Below are 19711 nucleotides of genomic sequence, written 5' to 3' on the forward strand. Positions count from 1 at the left end.
ATAGAGATTAATCATTTCTCTATTTGTGTTCTGAAACTGAGTTATTTTTCTCAGACCACCTCATTCACTGTTGAGTGGTCTGTTCACAGGATGACCCCTCTTCCTCCAGCATTTGTGCTTTAGGCCAGGGCATTTCAGGTGGAAACTATCTGCATAGCTATCGACACTGAGAAAGAATTCAGAAGCACTGTGCAATTGTTCCTGTACTCCATGGAATCTACCAGTGTATGTAGTCCCTGTTCTGTTAGTTACAGGAAGCATTCCATGGAGTCATATCTGGACTAATATTTAGAACTTTGTATGCCACGTTTTTTGACATGCATGTGTTGATATTGTTGCAATTAAATTCTTTTTAAAGAGAAACCATGTGACTACCCAGCTGTAGATAATATCATATTGAGTAGAAGCTGGCGACAGAATTACTTTCCAATGAGGATTGGGCAGACTATTTACTACCACTGTCGTGAAGGCTACTTCACCCCAACTGAACAATACTGGGTTCAGATTGTCTGTTCTCAAGGGGGCTGGAAGCCAGAGCCACAATGCCTCAGTAAGTACATTTATAAAATATGCTTAATTCTATTTTGGTTATTAATGGTCTGTGCAGGAGAAATTGTACTGTACAGCTTAGCAGCTTATTAAATTGTAACTGCTTTAGCTGATCCCTGGAACTGCACTCAGACTGTTTTCCCACCTTTTTGGCTTAAAAAATCACCGGATAAAGTGATACTACAAAGTGAATAAGTTTGAAATTAAACATTTGGATTTGGGTCATTCTTTACACCTGAGATTTAGAAAAATTAAGGAGAGTAAGAATTAGGATATGCTTTTCCTCTCTAGAGTCCAGGTCACACGCATGCATCTGCTTTCTTTTGTACACACAGTGACACATACAGATACATTCTTTTCCATGTAAATGTATTATTCCTTCAGTGGCTTAGGTGCAGTGTCTAGAGGTTATTATCTGGAATCCACTGCCTTGTCCTTTGGGATAACCTTTGGGGAAAGGTGGAACACTTTTGAAATAAGCTGAGAGTAAGAATGTCTGCAAATAAGAGATCAAGATGCACTGAATTATCATTCAACTATGGGAAACAAATTTAAACCAGTGAGCTGAGGACTCACCCATAACCCATAACTCTCACAACGCATATCTTCAGTCTCAGTGCAGTTCCTACCTACCAATAGCACCTGAAGGATCAACTAAAGGTTGAATTTTCTTCTCTTGTCCTCGGTGGACAGGAAATCAATGCAGGGAATGAGCAGAGTTGTGCCCAGTGGAAACGACCAGTTACTCCAGTAACACTGCCACAACATTCCTTCCATCTGTCCAAGCTCTTGGGATACAGGATGCGGTAGGGACAGCATGCTTAGCTGTTGATAAATTCTCTAGAGCTGGTTTGAGAGGCTGATGCACTTGCACAGGGATAGTAAAATTGCCTGGGATCAAATGCCTAATGTGTCTCAGCACAGACATCAAAATTTGAGAGACTTAGCAGAGTATACCAGGGTTGTTGTACGTGACACTAGAGGCAGTGAAGTTAGCCAGCCTTGCTTATTAACTACAGTAAGGACTTTAGTTTACTAGGCCAGTTCTTAGTGCTTTATGAAGCTCCTGTTTTTGTGATACAGTGATTACAGGGCAGTGAAAGGAAACATGCTTTGATTCAGATTTGAAAACTGATGTTCTTTTGGGGATAGACACAAGGGTAGAAGGAGGCTTTTTTGGTAAATCTCTTCCTAGGAATTGTTTTACTGCAGTTTTGGCTGTTTTTATTAATGTGGTTAAATGTACTTACTTTTCTTCTTTAGAGATATGTGATGTCAAGCGTGTGGAAAATGGTGTTATCCAAAATAATTGGAGAAGTTATTACAAAGAAGGTGAAAGAGCTAGATATTCCTGCAATACAAATTATCGTACTGACAATGAAGATGGTGAAATTATGTGCACAAAGAATGGCTGGTCACCTACTCCAAGATGTATCCGTAAAGGTGAGTGTGCTTACTTTTTGTCACAGTTTCTAACTGAAACCAATAAATCTATGATTACATTACCCATTTTAATTCCTCACCACTAATCAGTGAAACTCTAAGTCTAGGTGCCTCTGTACAGCCTATCTGTAATTTCTTGTCTCTTTTCAGTCTCTAGCTGTGCCACTTGAGCCCTGTATCTCTTGTTTGCTATCCAGTTGGTATCATATTGGAAGGAGGGAGGAACGGGAAAGTTACCTCTTCTAGAACTGTTTCCAGCTTTTGAACCTGACTTGAACCAAGCCTGAAATTGCTAGAATGCCTGACCAGAATTATGAATTCCTTAGATAATGATTTTATGCGCACGAATTCCATCTCTCAGACTGTCAGAGCATTTTTTTAGAAAACAATTCCAGCATGAAAGAGATACCTGTGATAGAAGGCTCTGAACAGCCACTCGCTAATATTTTGGCATAGCAGTGAGGAAGCAAAATAAAACTACGATTCCTATTGTTAGCCAGTAGTGGACATTACTGCAATAAACATCAACAAATTATCAATGGAACTTAAACTTTTGAAATGGTTACACTGAAGTATCATTGACTCTGCTCCCAACACTCAAATTCATCTTGTAGCGTTTCTCAAAGGCTTTGTACACCTTATCTTTATCTTTATTTACTTGACTCTAATGTGCCATTGTTGCCATTTCTTATTGTGTTCATTTCTTGAAATGAAGGAACTCTTTGCAGAATGATTTATTAGTGCACAATTCAGTATACTACAGAAGTTTTCTCCCAGATACAAGGCCATAACTTCTAAACAAGAGGATGGATTTCCACCCAGTTAGATTGGCTGAAACAAGGTATTCCAAGTGATGTGAAATCAGGCACAACACCGAGTCCATCTGCAGCGGTGGTTTGTTGTGCAAGATGGAATCCTTTGATAAGAGTTTGCTTAGTCCTGCAGTATGTGCACTCTGAGGGATTTCTCTTAGTAGAACTAAGATCTTAGTTGCACATGATGATGATCTCTGGAGTGTCCCACTTGCAATAGGGGCATAACGTCCTCCTGATGCATGCAAAATGCATGCCTAAGAATTTTGTTTCTGCTGAAAACCAAATGCAGCCATATAGTCTTGGAATCTTGAAGAACAGTTGCAAATGAAATCCCTGCCCAGCCTTGCACCACTTGGTAACACTGAATTCTGACTTTACACGTTTTGGTTGGATCCCAGAAAGGGACCTTAATGCAGAGGCAGAAATAATCATGTTCTTAAAAATGTTCTAAATCCTACTGCTGTCTTCATTTGTCCTCCTTATTCTAGATATTACATGTATGCCATTTAGCAACGAGAAGGAATTCTGTCTTTCTCTTTCAGAAATGTGCCAGTGGGTTGATCTGACGAACGGCTATTTCATGAAGAGAAAGGCAACATTTGATATAGGGGAAACAGTCACCTATAGCTGTTACAGTGGCTTTGTAACTCCAGAAAGACAAGAAACAGGAGAGATACAATGTCAAAAGAGTGGCTGGTCTCCGCCTCCAAAGTGCATCCGTGAGTAGCACTCAGGCTTCAGAGTTCCCTGCTGCTGCCGCTGGTAAAAATGAGATTTCCTACGCACTCTGATTTTCTTCATCCATACTGGTATAGTTTTCTTACTGAATGGAAGGAGAGTCAAAAAGAGGACTGAGCCTCCAGAGAGGAACTTTTCTGAGGCTCCAAGAAATAAAGACAGAAAGCAAAAGTGAGTAAGCAGGAAAAAGTATCTGCTGTCTTCTAGGTGAGCTACCTTTTTGGACCCTCAGTGGCATAAAGTATGTTTCACAGACCTTTCCAGTGATTTTAGGTGCATGCACACAAACTTAATCCCAGTTCTTTCATCTTGTTGACAAGAAGATGAACACCTTTCACACTTGTCAGGGACAATTTATGAAGAAATGCCTATCAGCCAAGCGATCATGCCAAGAACAAGTCAGCAGACTAGTGAGAAACATGTTTCATTATTTGAAGAGATATTATCATTGTGCATAAAAAAAAAAAAAAAAAAAAAAAAAGGTTAGGCTGTACTTTCTACTCTGAGGCTAGAAACTACATTTTTAAAAAAGACTGGAGTAGTTTCTTATGAAAATAGTTTCGTTCTTGTTGACTTTCTCTTAGAAGCCCTATCCTCTCCTGAACAGGAGTATAGGATAAAAAAAGAAGATAATTGATCTTCCAGTGTTACCATGTTGCCATGTTGACCAACTTTAGCTAATATTTTGCCTTATATTTTAGTTTCAGACTATGTTTACCCAGAATTTTATTTATTTATTTATTTATTTATTATGCCCTCACAAATGTTCATGGGCAAAATAAGTAAAACTATTTGATTTTACATCATTAAAATAAGAAGAAATAGTAGAAGGAAAAGAAGATGAATACAATAAATATTATGTGAATACACTACCCATGATATTCTACATTTATGTGCTGACATTGCAGAACTTTTATTGTTTTAAATATCCCCGGTCATTCTGTAGAACCAGCACCCACTGCAGTATGGAAATGGTGGCTCAAAAGAGCAAATTTCAGGATCACCAAATGCACTAACTTTGTTTCATTTTACAGAATCCTGTAAAACACCACAAACTCACGTTTTGACTGACTATGCAAGGAAAAGTATATACCTGCCTGGAGATATAATTGAGTATGCATGTCATGAGCATTATCAGACTGCAGATAACATGCCAACTGGTACTACCAGGTGTGATGTAAATGGTGAATGGAAGCCAGCACTGCAATGTGTCGGTAAATACATTTGTACTCACTAACCATTGTAACTGTGCACACTGTGAAGCTTTATTCATTCCTGTGCTTTTGTTCTAATTAGTGTTAAGTGATGATAAAAGTGTGGCTGCCTCCTCCCGCCTCTCCTGCCTGGCTGCTGTAGTGCAGCCCAGCGTCCCAGGGGGAGGGGGCCTCTGCCCAGACCCAAGGGCTGCAGGTGTCACTTCCATCTTAGTGGGTTCAACTACTAATGAAGCTGAGCACAAACCCCAAAGGCTCACAGACATTGGGCTCTGACACAGCCACACAGGATGCCACAGACAGGAGGCTGCCTTCTACAGTGCTTACATACAGGACTCAAGTAAAACATAAACATAGACCAGCTATGTCCTCTTTCTTCCTCCTTGCCAGATGAAAGAGACAGAGGTTTACCAGCAAAGGCACAAATGCAGCACTCTGGGTTCTCAAGCATGCATGCGTTCATTCGCCTCCCTCACACCAGTGTTTCTCTAGTGGCTGGTTTTTGGGATGCCACAGTAGCTGGAATTTAAAGACTCCCACTGGCTCTGATATCTGGCACCTGAAGCCAGGAGTGCCTACTCCCTTGGTCTGATTTAAGGAGCTGTCAACATTTTTTCACTGACACATATACAGGTCTCACCAGTCGCCTGCACCCAGACCTTGCTGCATGCAAACACATGGAGTTGAAAGTAAGAGTATGCAGCAAGATAGACAAGAAAAGATGTAACGAGAAGATAAAAGATGACAGGGTGGACTGTGGTGGCCAGGTTCAGGGCTCAACTAGATGAGCATACTGACCTGCACAGTTTACTTGACACTTCAATGCCTTTTTCTGTTTATTCCACTTGTTGGGATCCCTCTGCGTGACCCTTCGTGGACTTGCATAGCTGTGCTGATTTCCACACTGCTCCTTATCTGGGGTCCCCCTAGCTGAGGGTCTTATCAGCTGCAAAGTCTAGATAGATTGTCCCAAAAGCGGTGCCTGTATTTTCTTGATATCCAATCAATTAATGTAACTGGGAGGCAAGTTTCATCATTGTCTCCATGCTTGTTTTGTCAGATCTGTATATTTTGTATATTTCTGTATGTTTCTGTATATTTAGTTTGTTTCCCACTTTTCCATTAGTAGTAGCTCATATATTTTTTGTAGGTTTTGCAATATACCATGGAATATTCTTTCTTCACAGCAATAGAATGTGAACTGGCAGTTATGTCCAATAGAGATGTTGAACCTGCAAAGAGCAGATACTACAATGGAGATGTTGTGAAATTCAGCTGTGTACGTAATTATGTAAGAGTAGGCCCTGCTTCTGCTCAGTGCTATTACTTTGGATGGTTCCCATCACCGCCAACATGTAAAGGTAATTCCTCTGTTGACTTTATTGTGGTAGGATACGTATGCGAATACTTCGGTCCTGAAGACTTTTGTGGGCACGTTCTTTAAGTCAGTCTCACACCCAGGAACAATTATTGCATTGTTATCTCTAAAAAGGCGAGCACTGGTTTTCCTCAGATCGTTTGTTAGTGTTCTGCTGTTTTATGTGGAAGAAACCAAACAGTTGAATTTTCAGTGTTCGCTTCTCAGCATGTCAAAACATGGAATGTATCTAGAACATCTGTCTGATTCTGATAATCAAGCCACATGTTTTTCTTGTTGTCTTTATCCTCTTAGCTTCACTTAAATGGTTTGCACAAAACTTCACTCAGATTATTAAGTGTAAAATACTGCTTATCAAAAAAGGCATAAATAGGGTGCGATATGACTGCCAGAAATTATTTGAGTACAACCATCTCTTCCTGCACCCTAAATAACTTTTGCCACTGCCTAGCATTGATCATCAAAGACTTTTTTTCTATGCTGTTTTCTCTGATCATGTGACATTTAAAGGGGAAAAAATGATTTTGGAGATGACACACAGCTGAACCCAAGGGAAAGAAATTTGGTGAAAGTTTTTTGTTACAAATTTCCTCAATTTCATCCTGTAGGATTAACAGTTTCCTGCAGAAGGGAAGATATATGCCCCTACTCTTCTCACCATGCTGATGACAAAGCACAACTTGGTGGAATCCGAAAATAATTTTTTTAGACCATGCCTTCCATGAGAAAGATCAAAATGACAAGGGCATTTCAAATTTCTCATCCCTCTTCCTTCCTGCTTACTCAGTCATTTATGTTGTTGCCTTTCATGCCCTCACTCTTCTTTTCACTCAAATTTTTGCATTTGAAAACAAGTGTTTTTTTATGTAGTTGACTCTTTAGCTCAAAACATATTAAGCTCTTTTGGCAAGCGTTCACTCCATCAGATGTGAATTCCTTTAATATACAGTGCACAGCACTGCATGGATGAATAGCGTGTCACTGTTACTTGTAGAATATTTGCTTTTTTATTCCATGAGAATAGTGTAACACAGGTAAGTGGAGTCGATGCCCATGTGATGCTTTTCTTCCATTATAAATTAATTGATTTCATGAACCACTTATTTTATCATAGCTGGAAACTGATTGTGCACAGAAGTAAGAGAGAAGATTGAGCCAGCGTAACTCATCTCTGTGAGCTCCACCCCAGCATGTATCTAAACAGACACAGGCATAAAATAATGACCTGTTCAACTTTTTCTATATCTCTTTTTTAATTTTAAGCAATGAATTAGTTGCTGTTGTTGTTGCACTTAATATGTAAGTGTGCTAATAGTCCTGACTGTAGTGTATATTTTTGATCTCTTGATTTCAGAGAATCCCAGAGGCTGTGGACCTCCACCTGAAATCACCAATGGAAATGTTACTGGCAGCTTTCTGGAATGGTATCCACATGGGAACAGAATGGAATATGAATGTGACACTCAATTCAAATTGGTTGGATCAAAGGAAATAGAATGTTTGGATGGGCAGTGGTCACCTCCTCCTTCTTGCATTGGTAATCTACCTTCTACTATGTATATAAAACTATGGTGATGCAATACAAAGATAATCAAATGTGAATTAACTATAGCCATCTGTTCACTAGGAAAAAAAAAAAAATTGCTTCTACAGTAAAAACAAGAAAAACCTTGTATAGCTGTTGTGGAAACTTCTTCAGTGAAGGATTCCCCTGATACAGCTGCCCCTGTTTTTCACAGAGCTTGTGAGAACATAATCGCTTCCACAAGTATTTATTTTATTGAACTGTTCAGGAGATTCTGAAGCTAACTGTGGTGAAGATCTGGAAACAGGCAGAGAGGAATGTGCCATCACATGGATATCTTTCCTTAGAAACGGAGCTAGAATCCATTAGCAAACTTCTTCAGTATTACAGAGGTCTCGAAAGTCTTGCAACTACCTTGGGAAATCTGGTAATCTCTGGCTTCTGGATTCTGACACATCTTCCAAAAGCAACACTTATGTTTAAAAACTGTATGACTGCTCACATTTTTTCAATACTTGATCCGCACAGAACAGGTTTTGTGCACAAGCTGAGAAGTGTGTGATCCAAGCATGAGTGCAGAACTTTTCAAGTCCAGTTTCTAAGTTTGCCCTGGGTCTTCCCTTTCCTCCGGTGGAAGACAGTTTTATGCATCTATTCTATTTACATCACCCTTTTCCTTCCTCACAAGGACTACTCATACGCTGCACTCATCTTTGCAAGCCACCAACCTTCACTGTTCCTAGCACAGCAATGATGGCAGCCCGCAGCACGAACTACAGTTATCACAGAGAGGAGACAACTCTGCAGCCCCTCTAATCAATTCTAAGTGATATTAGACAGTTCTTGTAGTAATGCTAATTGAAATTGTACATTACGAATGTGTAGGTATATGATTGAATGTAATTTTTGATTGACCAGAATAAAGGATCCAGATGAGTTGGATTAACTGAAGGTTTTCTTGCACTTTAGGGTTCATGTACCTTTGTAAAACTGTTTGGGAAATTAACCTTAGCTGAAATGACTCATTGAGTACATCCTGGAGTTATCTCAGTGATGGAAAGGAAAGAAATTTAGTCAACTGACTAAATTAAAGATGCACCCCAGCTGTGTAGAAGGTTATTCAAGACGTTTAATTAATGGGAGCAGGTTTTACTCACCAAATGCAAAATGAATTATTTTATCTAAATTCTTTTGGACACTCATATGTGACATCAATACTTTGTGGAATATTTCTGTTCTTTTCAACAGAAGACAAAATGCCATGTGGATCACCTTCTTCTTTCTTGAATGTTGTTCTTCACCAGCAAGATCGAGTCCAGTTTTCTCATGGCGATGAAGTAACCTATGGATGTAAGCAAGGCTCTGGGAATGCTAGCAGAATGAGAACAAAATGTCTTAATGGGGAATGGAAGCCTTCACCTCTTTGTAACGGTAATCTTCTTTCGTATTTCCGTAATATTTCAGTTATGAGTTTAACATTGTTATAGTCGTGGTTTCAAGGACTTCGGGAATCAATAGGTAACTTGAGGTACTATAGTTTCTCACATCTCAACAAAAGGTTTTTTTCATTTCCTTCTCTTTTAAAAGTTAACATAACACATCCTTCATCCTGGAAAGACTATGGAGCTACAAATTTGTAAACACTGAGTAGTTTTGGGGAAGGGAATGGATGGTTACACAGTGGTTAAAATCCAATATGGCTGCTCCACGTCTTTCACCCTACAGCAGTAGTTTTGTAGTCATTTGCCTGTGTTTCCCAGCAATAAGGACCCTTCAAAAACTTCAGACATACCAGCAAAAAAAGTCATGTGCATGTTGTGTTAAATAAATGAAGATTTATATCTCTGGAAATTAGAAATAATATTAATAGCCTCAGTGCGCTGGTTTTACCTTATCCTTGTCATTTTTATGTAGATTAGTCCATTTCTGGTCAGTGGTTTTCTCTCTTTTTTTCTCATGCAGTTTCACAGCGTATAAACTTTTAAAAGCAAGCTGTCTAAAACAAACCTTCTGCCTTAAGAGGAAAAGATGCATTGGAGTCAGTGATTTTGTTTATAAAAAAAAAAAAAAAAAAAGTGAGAAAAAATGATACTGTATAAGAAAGTGTCTTGGCTGCTTAAATTACTCTGGGACTTTAACAAAGATCAATATGATATTATTAGTGCTATAGTATTATTATGTATTATTAGTATTAGTAGCATTATACTATTAGGCATCATATTCATTTATGATATTATATTATTAGTTCTCCCTTTCTTTAGAAGTGATTTTTTTATTCATTGATGATTTGAATACATTGTACTTTATTTACAATTATTTTGAGGACTGTATTTGGCACAAAACACAATCTGCTTAGCTTTCACACACTGCTCCCGAGAGCCTTCTCTTCTCCAAGCTAAACAAGCCCAGTTCCCTCAACCTTTCTTCATAGAAGAGGTGCTCCACCTCTGAAGGAGTCTTAAGAGTTACTTCAAACCACAATAGTGAAACAAAAAACAAAAACACACACACACACAAAAAAACATTTTCATATGGATAAGTATTAGGAAAATGGTGACTTCTTCGTTATGAATGCGTACATACATATTATCTGAACCAAATCTGTTCTTTAACTGCTTATGTTGATTTTCTTCAGCCCCATTTCATCAGTGTGTACGTCCAGAGGATATTGTGGTTGTACGCACTGGTTCTCCCAGGAAAACAAAGGAGACTGGGCTGCATTTAACATATAAATGTAAGCCAGCTGACAGACAATTTAAACAGGCAACTTGTGTGTCCGGAAAATGGTCTCCAGAGATTCAGTGTACAGGTATGATTTTAGATTTGCATACAATTTCTTCTTTTTTGTAGGCATGGTAAATGCTCGTTATTGAAGATTCTTAGCATCTCTGTGCCATGATCAGTAACAGAAATGCTTACATTCTTGTGTATATATATGTATGTATATATATATATATATGTATGTATGTATATATATATATATGTATGTATAATTACATAGTCATGTGAACTAATTAAGGAAATCCTTTGAACAGCAAATTAAATTTAGAAACTCTATTTAGTGAAGCAGACTTAATAGTATCTACTCTGACAGTGGAATCATCATCACTGTCACTTTTGATGTGAGAAAAGTTCAAAGATCTTATATTGCTGAGTTTTCTTTTTTCCTTCCCCTTTCCCACTCCTCCCCCAGTGAAACAGAAAAGAGAGGTTACTGGTTTATGATAGGAAGGCAATATTGAGAAAGAAAAAGACACCCATGGTGTATATTTTTCTGAGCACGCTTTCTGTGAAAACATGTTGAAAGCATTGTAAGCATCTGAGAGCTGCTCTAGTGTTTTTCAAGCAGAGCAAAATGATCATGGTACTAATTAAAACTTGAGACAGCTACTGAAGAGATGTCTACTGCTATTGTTTTCTTAGCTGTTGGTTACTACTGCAATCTATGACGAACTGTTACACTTCATCTTCTGTTCTGTTATGAAATGAATGCATATCTTTAGATGAGAATACATGCCCACCTCCACCACAGCTGCCTAATGCTAAGAAGATACCGATCGGAAGAAATTACAAGAATGGGAGTAAAATAGCTTTTTCATGTCTGGAGGGTTTCCATCTCATTGGTGCAAGTGAAATAACATGTATAAATGGGAAATGGCAGTCACCACCATACTGCGTTGGTCAGTAGCATTTGTTTTTCTCTTTATTTTATAATGAACTTCTGTGTCGTGTACTTGCAGTCATCATTAGCGAAAAGATGCTGTTGTTTTTGTTAGGACTGTCACAGGTAGTTGTACAGATAAGCAATGGAATGTAAGTTGGTTGAAAAAAAAATGGAGTTAAACTGTTAAGATGTAGGCTTTTTTATTCAGACAGATGTATCTGAGATGGCACATAACATTTTCAGGCAATTCCTCAAGAGCTGTGTGTTTATTTGTGTAGCGTACATCAGTGTGGAGTGTCTGTTGAGCAGGAGGTTTTAAATTGTGTCCTGGTGAATCAATTGAGAATTTTGGATGGAGTGGTAGCACTTTCTTTTTTTCTGTCTTTACTCTTGTTTTTTTCTTCTATTTTTTGTGTCTTCTTCTTGAAATACAAGTATAAGCAATATGACATAACTCTGTATGTCTGTCCTTAGGAATCACAGAATGTTTTTTGTTGGAAGGGATCTTAAGAATCATCGAGTTTTAACTTCCTGCCGTGGGCAGAGATATCACCCACTAAGTCAGGTTCCCCAAAGCCAAATCCAGCCTGGCCTTCAGCATTACTGAGGATAGGGCACCCACCGATTCTCCGAGCAAACTGTACAGTATCTCATCACCTCTATTGTAAAGAATTTGTTTCTAATATCTGATCTAAATTTACCCTCTTTTATTTTAAAGCCATTACCGAACTTTCATTATCTCTCCATTCTCTGATAAAGAGCCCTTCCCCAGCTCCTCCTATAAGAATTGGAAGGCCATACTGAGAATTCCTCGGAGCCTCCTCCAGGCTGAACAAGCCCAATTCCTTCAGCCTGTCTTCACAGGAGATGCTGCAGCCCTCTGATTATCCTTGTGGCCTCCTCTGGACCTGCTCCAACACGTTCATGTCCTTTTTGTGCTGGGGGCCTCAGAGCTGAATGCAGTGGGCTGAATGCAGTAACAGTAAAGCAGGACAATCACTTCCCTTGCCTTGCTGGCCACACTTCTTTTGATGCAGCCCAGAATACTGTTGGCTGTCTGGACTTTAAGCGCACGTTGCCAAGTTTTTCATTAACCAGCACCTCCAATACTTCTCTTCAGGGCTGCTCTTAGTCTGTTCTCCACTTAGCCTGTATTTGTGCTTCATATGCTGAGGAATCTGTAGGCCAATGGTTAAAACATTACCAATACAGATAATCTCTTACAAGCAGAAGTTCGTTAAGAGATAGAAGAAAGTGTCTTCAGAAGTGGATAGGAAATAGAAATACGGGACAAATGAGGTGCAAGATAGTGACTCGTGCACAACGTGCCAAGTGAGTCTTTAAACTGAAAAATTTTGGTGCATCGTGCTGGTTTTTTTTCTCTGTTCTTGCTTGTGAGTTTCCACTTCTGCTGATAAGTGGCAGACATAGAGAAGAATAGAGAAAAATGTTTGAGCTGTTCATAAAATAAATGTTCTGCAATAAAATTTTCAGTCCCAGTTGCTGAACAGGAAGTTTGATTATTATTAGATCCTTGTCTCATAGAATTGAGTAGAAATGTATGCTTTCAACTTGATGCATCAATTAATAAATCTAATTTACTGGTAACTGAAAATGAATAATTTATGTTCACTCTGCAAGTGAATAAAGTATGGGCACAATCTTGACTCAGGAAGGCTTAGTAGATGTTTGATCCATTGTATATCTGGGAAAGTAGATTGCTAAGCTCTGATGCTCTCCTTTTTTTTTCCCCCGCTTCGGCAAGAAAATCTCCAGGGTATTGGTACAATTTTGTGAGTTGTGGACAAACTTAACTTAGTTAAAATTCTAGAAACTCACATTCAGTATCCCAAAAATGTGACAGTTTCTTTTGCTTCTCTGCCTATGATTTTTAACCTGTTCTTGTTACTAAGTTTTAACTGTATCTTCTTTGTATGAAGTGGCATATGGCTCTAACTTGGGTCAAATCAAAAGACAAAAAACCCTTGTAGGACGGAGAAAGGAAAGAAGTTTTGCTTTGTGAACCGTTTATATTTATTTATCTGTCTTTCAAGACACTTCATTTTCATTTGGTGATCCTCCCCCTCTACTCTGCCCTGGTAAGACCTCATCTGGAGTACTGCATCCAGTTCTGGGCTCCCCAGTACAAAAAAGACAGGGATCTCTTGGAAAGAGTCCAGCGGAGGGCCACAAAGATGGTGAAGGGCCTGGAGCATCTCTGCTATGAAGAAAGGCTGAGTGAACTGGGTCTGTTCAGCCTTGAGAAAAGAAGACTGAGAAGGGACCTGATCCAGGTCTATAAATATCTAAGGTGTGGGGGGCAGAATGGCGAGGCCGGACTCTTTTCAGTGGTGAACAAAGACAGGACAAGGGGAAACGGCCGGAAACTGCAGCATAGGAAGTTCCACACAAATGTGCACAAGAACTTCTTTACAGTGAGGTGACGGAGCACTGGAACAGGCTGCCCAGGGAGGTGGTGGAGTCTCCTTCTCTGGAGATGTTCAAGACCTGCCTGGATGCCTACCTGTGCGACCTGCTGTAGGGAACCTGCTTTGGCAGGGGGGTTGGACTCGATGATCTCTGGAGGTCCCTTCCAACCCCTACAATTCTGTAATTCTGTAATTTGGATTTTCTTTTCAGTCTTAGACTGCATATATCTTTGTAATATTAATTGTTTTATCTTATTGTTTATCTTTGTGTTTTAAAGAAAAACCCTGTTCACCACCACAACTTATAGAACATGCTGATGATTTCAGGCTGGTAAATCAAAACTTAAAACTGGAAAAAGAAGGGAAAACAGTTTATCTATCTGGTGCTATAGTGAAGTTCATTTGTCAATCTGGATTTGAGTTAGAAGGACCATCAGAGATAAGTTGTTCAATGGGAAACTGGAGTTCATCTCCTATGTGTTCAGGTAATGTCAAATAATACTTTTCCTGAAATGTGCTTAGCAGTGAATTTGAAATACTTTTAAACTGGAGTTGACTAGTAACAACAGTTTAGTATTTTAAGTACTCCTGTGGTATTTTTGCAATCTTTATTGTTTATCTCTACCAGATAAGTCATGGGCACATCCTTATCACACAAGGACCTGTTTTCTACAGGGTCCACTAGTGACTGGGAGTTGCTTTGATGCTTCAGCGATGGATATCACCTCTGTGTAGAAAGGGACAGAAGACTTTACCAAACTTTTCTGGCATTGATAGGAAGAGAATCTAAATCTTTACAGTGACTAAAGTGTATGCCTATTTAGGGGACTAACATGGAAGTTTCTTCATGCTCTCTTCTATACAAAATCTGCTGTTATTGACTGTGCTAGTTAGAAAAAGCATCTATTTGGTCAGAAAAATAATCTCATCCTGTGTGTATCATATTACCATAAGCATCTGATTTGCATATCTTTTCAGAAATGTCATGTGGAAGTATTCCAAATGTTCTAAATTCTGCAATTGAAGGCAGAAACAAGGAAGTGTATGAGCCTGGCGAAACAATTCGCTACCAGTGTGATGAAGGATTCGAGGCTGTTGGTCTCCCAGAAATTATTTGCAGAAAAGGAAATTGGTCAAGACCCCCATTATGTGAAGGTGCGTGTTCTATTTCTAAAGTCTGTAATCCTTTTAGTCTTTTAAGACATTCATTAAAATAATACCCACCCACACATACAAGTGAGTCAAAACAATAGAGTCAATCACTGGATTGATTTGAATGGGATGCTACAACACCTTTTGTCTGGTTCCTGAGAACCATTGAGTAGAACTGAAATCTTTTCCCCTTCTGGGCTGAAGCTAGTAGGTGCAACTGAACTCGTTTCTTAGATCTAACAGATAGAAGGTTGTGGAGGAAAGGGTGCTAACTGCAAAGGGATAACTGGTAAGCTAACGTACTTATTTTTACATCGCTAGGCATGTGACTTTCATTATGAAAGTTACCTTCAAAATATTAAAAAGAATACTCTCTGATCCTTTGGTGCACTACGCTGTAGAGCACCAGCCTCCATGTTCAGCTAATCTCTACAACTCCTTTCTGCTTTTCAGTCACTTTAGGCAAAAAGTATACTGTCAGGTGAAGCACTGCAGAATAAAGACCACAGTATCTTTCTTTCCTACCTGTGGAAAACCTGCCTTATGCAAACTGCCTGCCCTCATCGTGAATAATGCTGCCTCTGAACGCAATATTCTACGGTCATGACATTACTGCCCGAGTATTCTTAAATGTGCCTCTCTTTTCAGATGTTACCTGTGAAGCCCCACCTGAAATTCATAGCGCTAATATTATCAGCACTCAACAGCGGAAGTATCTGCCTGGTGCTCGGGTACAGTATGAATGTGACAGAAATTTTCAGATTACAGGTGTAAATTATGTCACTTGTACAAATGGACAATGGTCACAAACACCAACTTGCAAAGGTAGGAATCCGTGCTTTCATCTTGCCCCTTAGTATAGAGGAGTCGGTCTGTTTACCTAAATACTTGAAAACTTGATATTTTAATTTTGTACCGCAGCTTTGCACCTACTACTGCTTTCTTGCACAGCACTTGAACTTATTGCTTCTGGAAATACTATGTACATTTTCATTGAAAGCAAAAACCTCTTAAAGAAAAAGGGCATTAAAAAAAATGATGATTTTTCATTTTCCACTATGATACTTGTTATTCCCCAAAATACACTGTGTTATTGGCCTTCTCTAGAAAAATATAACTGTCTGAATGGAAGTAGTGGGGGAGAGATCCAGCCATTTTTTCTGAGGGTCAGCTCTAACTGATAGAGATTCCACTAGAATCTCAGGATGTAAAAACTGCAGATCTGCTAGAGTCTTGAAATGGCAAGAGCATTCCCACAAAAAGACAATGTGCTGTCTTCCTTTACCTGCCAAAATCTGTGGCTGGAGGGTGAACTGCTGCTATTTGGCTTTCACATACTTCTGAGGAGTTGACTGCACGTATCTGCCCATGCAGTGCAGGCTGACGACTTCTTCCAGAGCTCTGCAGTTCATCAGAGGGCCAGCTTGGCTGCTACATCTGTGATTTTTCAGAAATGCCGGGGTTCTCTGGGGAGGGCTGTGGCTTAACTAAAAGAACTTTTGTGCCATAAGGTGTAGCTACAGAAATGCTGGCTTTTTTTAGACTCTCTCATTGACACTGCCATCTCCTGAGAGTCCACAAATAAGCGTTCTGCTGCTGCTGTCATTTGAAGTAACACTCCTGCCCACATTCCTGGTGTTCACAGTGTTTTACCCCGGTACGCTCTTGTGGCCAGGAGGAAAAATATGAAAAAATTATTGTGAAGGCATTAGAAGCTCTGGACAGAAATTGTGTGAGCTAGGGAGTAACGAGATCAATTCCCTTACCTAAAATAGGCATAGGGAAACACCTCAATGACTATAACTGCAACTGTACAAGTATCTCTTTTCAGATATGAGGTGTGGACCTCCTCCAGAAATCACTGGTGGTAAAGTTCAAGGTGTTAAGAAGTCCAAGTATTTGCCTGGGGAGACAGCTAAATATGAGTGCTGGAAAGGTTTTCGTATGACTGGAGCTTCCACCATAAGCTGTCAGAATGGGAACTGGACAGAGCTGCCCACGTGCAGAGGTACTTTTCCTGTCTTTCCATCTGGTAGCCTGTTGGTGAGACTGCTATCGAGCTGGCTCAGCGGTATTTACTTCTCCAAATTTCAGTCTCTGAGCTGCAAGCAAGTGCAATGCGATGCATCTGACACGTAAGGACTCCTCAGAGCCCAAGGTCTGCCCCACCATTAACTGAAATTGTATCGTCCAGTGTCATTTGTTCTAGTTTACAGAGAGGTTCACACTTGTCCCTGCTCAGGCATTACAGAGAGCTGGTGGGCATCCAGTTCTGCAGAAAAAGCTGTGCCAAACATCCTGCACTATTGTGTAGGACCAGTGAAAGTCTTCCAGAAAGCAGCAAATGCTCCAGAGATGACAGATGGATGAACTGGTAGTTATGAGTCCCAGCAGTGGAAAAATGAGAAACTCTCGCTCTTCTCCATCTGCCAGATATTTGGTGTCAAGGTGGCAATTTTCTCTGCTTTCCTCTGAGTGTTTCTAAGTATGGGCAAGGTAATTTACCAAAATATTCAAGGCTAGGCTGCTCCTGCAATTAAACTCTGATGCATTTTTCTTTAAGCGTTAACGTTCTTCCAGGAAAGAGTGGAAAATGTGGCCCACCTCCAGATATTGAAAATGGAGATATTCTTTCCTTCCCAAAGTCAGAATATTCACAAGGTGAAACTCTGCAATATAAATGCCCGAATCTCTACATCCTGGAAGGATCTTCGCAGATCAGATGTATTAATGGGCAGTGGACAAATCCACCGGTTTGCTTAGGTAGGTTTAAAGCATGTGCTGCATGGCCAAGAGCTGTGTTACTGCTCACGCTGACTTTTTCTCAGATCCTGAAGGTGTTTCCAATGCACTTCCCTTGTGAAACAGCACTTCTGCTGTGGTTGACAGCAACAAGTCTTCCTTTTATCTAGAAGGAATTTCTTCTCAATGTCAGCTTGTGTGGTCCCCACTGCTGCCTGCAGCCTCTCCTTGCCTCCTCTCACCCACAGAAGGAGGGGAGTTTGGCTGAGCTGCCCATGTGAGGAGATCTCTATCAGTGTGCCGGGCTCCCGTGTTGAGGACACTGCCACAGTCTGCAGTCTGCAATGGGGAAGTTGGGTCTGTCTGAATGCGGTAAATCCAGGGGTGATGTGACCATGAGAAAATGAATTTAAAGACATGCTGGGACAAGGAGGATTCTGAAAAAAGCTACAGGAAAGCTGAATGCTGCCTGCTGAGTTCCCCTGCCCCAGGCTCTGCTTCCCCTTTGCCCCGTGTGACTCTCAGACTGAAACGGCCTCTCCGCAGCACTGCACGTTGATTCAACCATCACCTTTTTTCCCCTTCATTTTTGATGAAGATATCTTTCCTGTTGCAAAAAGCAGAGGCTCAGAGCAAAGTCCTGGAAACATTTTATGATGTGAAGAACCTCTGTAGGGAGAAAAAAATTACATGTGGTGCATCTGTATGAATTGGTGACAATGTTCTCTTTCCTTTTCCCAGCGGCCTGTACAGCGGCTGAAGAAGATATGAACAATAACAACATTGAGCTGAGATGGAGGGACGAGAAAAAGCTGTATTCCGAATCGGGTGATTTTATCGAATTTGATTGTAAAATAGGAAATGTGAAAGACCCAACTTCTTCTCCGTTCAGAGTACAGTGTATTAATGGCACATTTAAATATCCACGGTGCAATCCAGGACGTAAGTCTTCTCCATTTGCCATTGTTTGGCTGCTGTTTTTTGCATAGTTAGTGCAGAAACTGAAAGGGAAGCCTTTAGCAAGTGTGCCTGGGGAAGTAATAACAGAGAACCAGGGTGTGGGAAATCCCATAAAGCTGTAGGCCATGGTGGGTTGTGTTTCAGGTGCTGCTGACAGGAGTATCTGAGAGGAAGGGAATCACCAAGTTGCACGCTAGGGTAATTTGTTCTTTGACTGCCTGTCTAATTCCAGGGAGGACTGAAGAGCACGTGAGTTCCCTGAAAGTGATATCCCTGAAATTGTTTCCCCGACCGTGGCGGGACAGCAAACAATTTCATTGCAGTCTCTCTCAAGCCTGTTTAGGCAGGGTTTTGCTCCAGTGAGCTTCTCTCCTGGGTTGCTGCCATGCTGTGACCCCCTTTGTACCTCTGTGGCCTTTTCAGCTCCTCTCTGCTCATACCATGTTCTGATATGTGTAGAGACAGCAGCTGATGCCCATTGCAAGCCTTTGTAGGCTTCTCAGAAGGGAAATCTCTGCTTGTCCCCTTCTACAGTTTCCATGAGCAGGCCTTACTGGATCATTGCTAAAGAGTATGAAATGAGCTTTTTTCCTTCACAGTCTGCATTATATTTCACAAAAGGGAAGCAGAATAAGTGTTTGAGGCAATAATTGGTACCAACTTCTTCAGAGACTTGGCTTCCAGTGTGAGATCTACAGGCAAATCGTGAGAATACTTCACGTGGTTAGCGGAGCTTTTTGTTTTCCAGGTGACTGCACAGTGCTTGAGTCAGAAATGGATAAGAACAACATTAAACTAGAATGGAGAAAGCCTTACACCTATCGCTCTAAGGAACGTATTTCCTTTACATGCAAGTGGTTTCGTAGGGCAGTTTCAAGACCGGAGAAATTTAACCCACAGTGTCTGGATGGAGTAATTGAGTACCCTCAATGCACAGTAAGTAGCTCATATGGGAGGGCACATTGGGCTGTAAAAGAACTGTAAGCAACAGCCAAGGACTGTTGTAAAAAGAGGGTCAGACTCCTTTAATCGCATACCAGCCTGCATCTGTCATGGAGGAGCTGCTCCTGTTCCAAGGGACCTGGGGAATTGAATTCAAGCA

The 19711-nt window shown here is 40.3% G+C and overlaps 1 protein-coding gene across 3 annotated transcripts in view; it reads left to right on the top strand.

Moving 5' to 3' along the window:
- Nucleotides 1-19711, top strand: part of CFH (complement factor H) — a 35531-nt gene that overhangs the window by 13139 nt on the left and 2681 nt on the right. The window contains exons 8-23 of one of the 3 annotated variants that reach the window (XM_042873948.1): nt 359-550; nt 1813-1992; nt 3350-3526; nt 4580-4759; nt 5947-6120; nt 7492-7674; nt 8911-9093; nt 10298-10471; nt 11166-11342; nt 14034-14240; nt 14734-14910; nt 15556-15732; nt 16739-16915; nt 17488-17670; nt 18391-18591; nt 19358-19545. In XM_042873948.1, the coding sequence (XP_042729882.1) occupies nt 359-550; nt 1813-1992; nt 3350-3526; nt 4580-4759; nt 5947-6120; nt 7492-7674; nt 8911-9093; nt 10298-10471; nt 11166-11342; nt 14034-14240; nt 14734-14910; nt 15556-15732; nt 16739-16915; nt 17488-17670; nt 18391-18591; nt 19358-19545 (2930 nt within the window). The other 2 variants (XM_042873949.1, XM_042873950.1) reach the window with 2 other exon arrangements.

The sequence above is a fragment of the Lagopus leucura genome, unplaced genomic scaffold (assembly GCF_019238085.1).
Source record: "Lagopus leucura isolate 7727_CA_CO unplaced genomic scaffold, USGS_WTPT01 Super-Scaffold_100009, whole genome shotgun sequence".
NCBI lineage: Eukaryota > Metazoa > Chordata > Aves > Galliformes > Phasianidae > Lagopus > Lagopus leucura.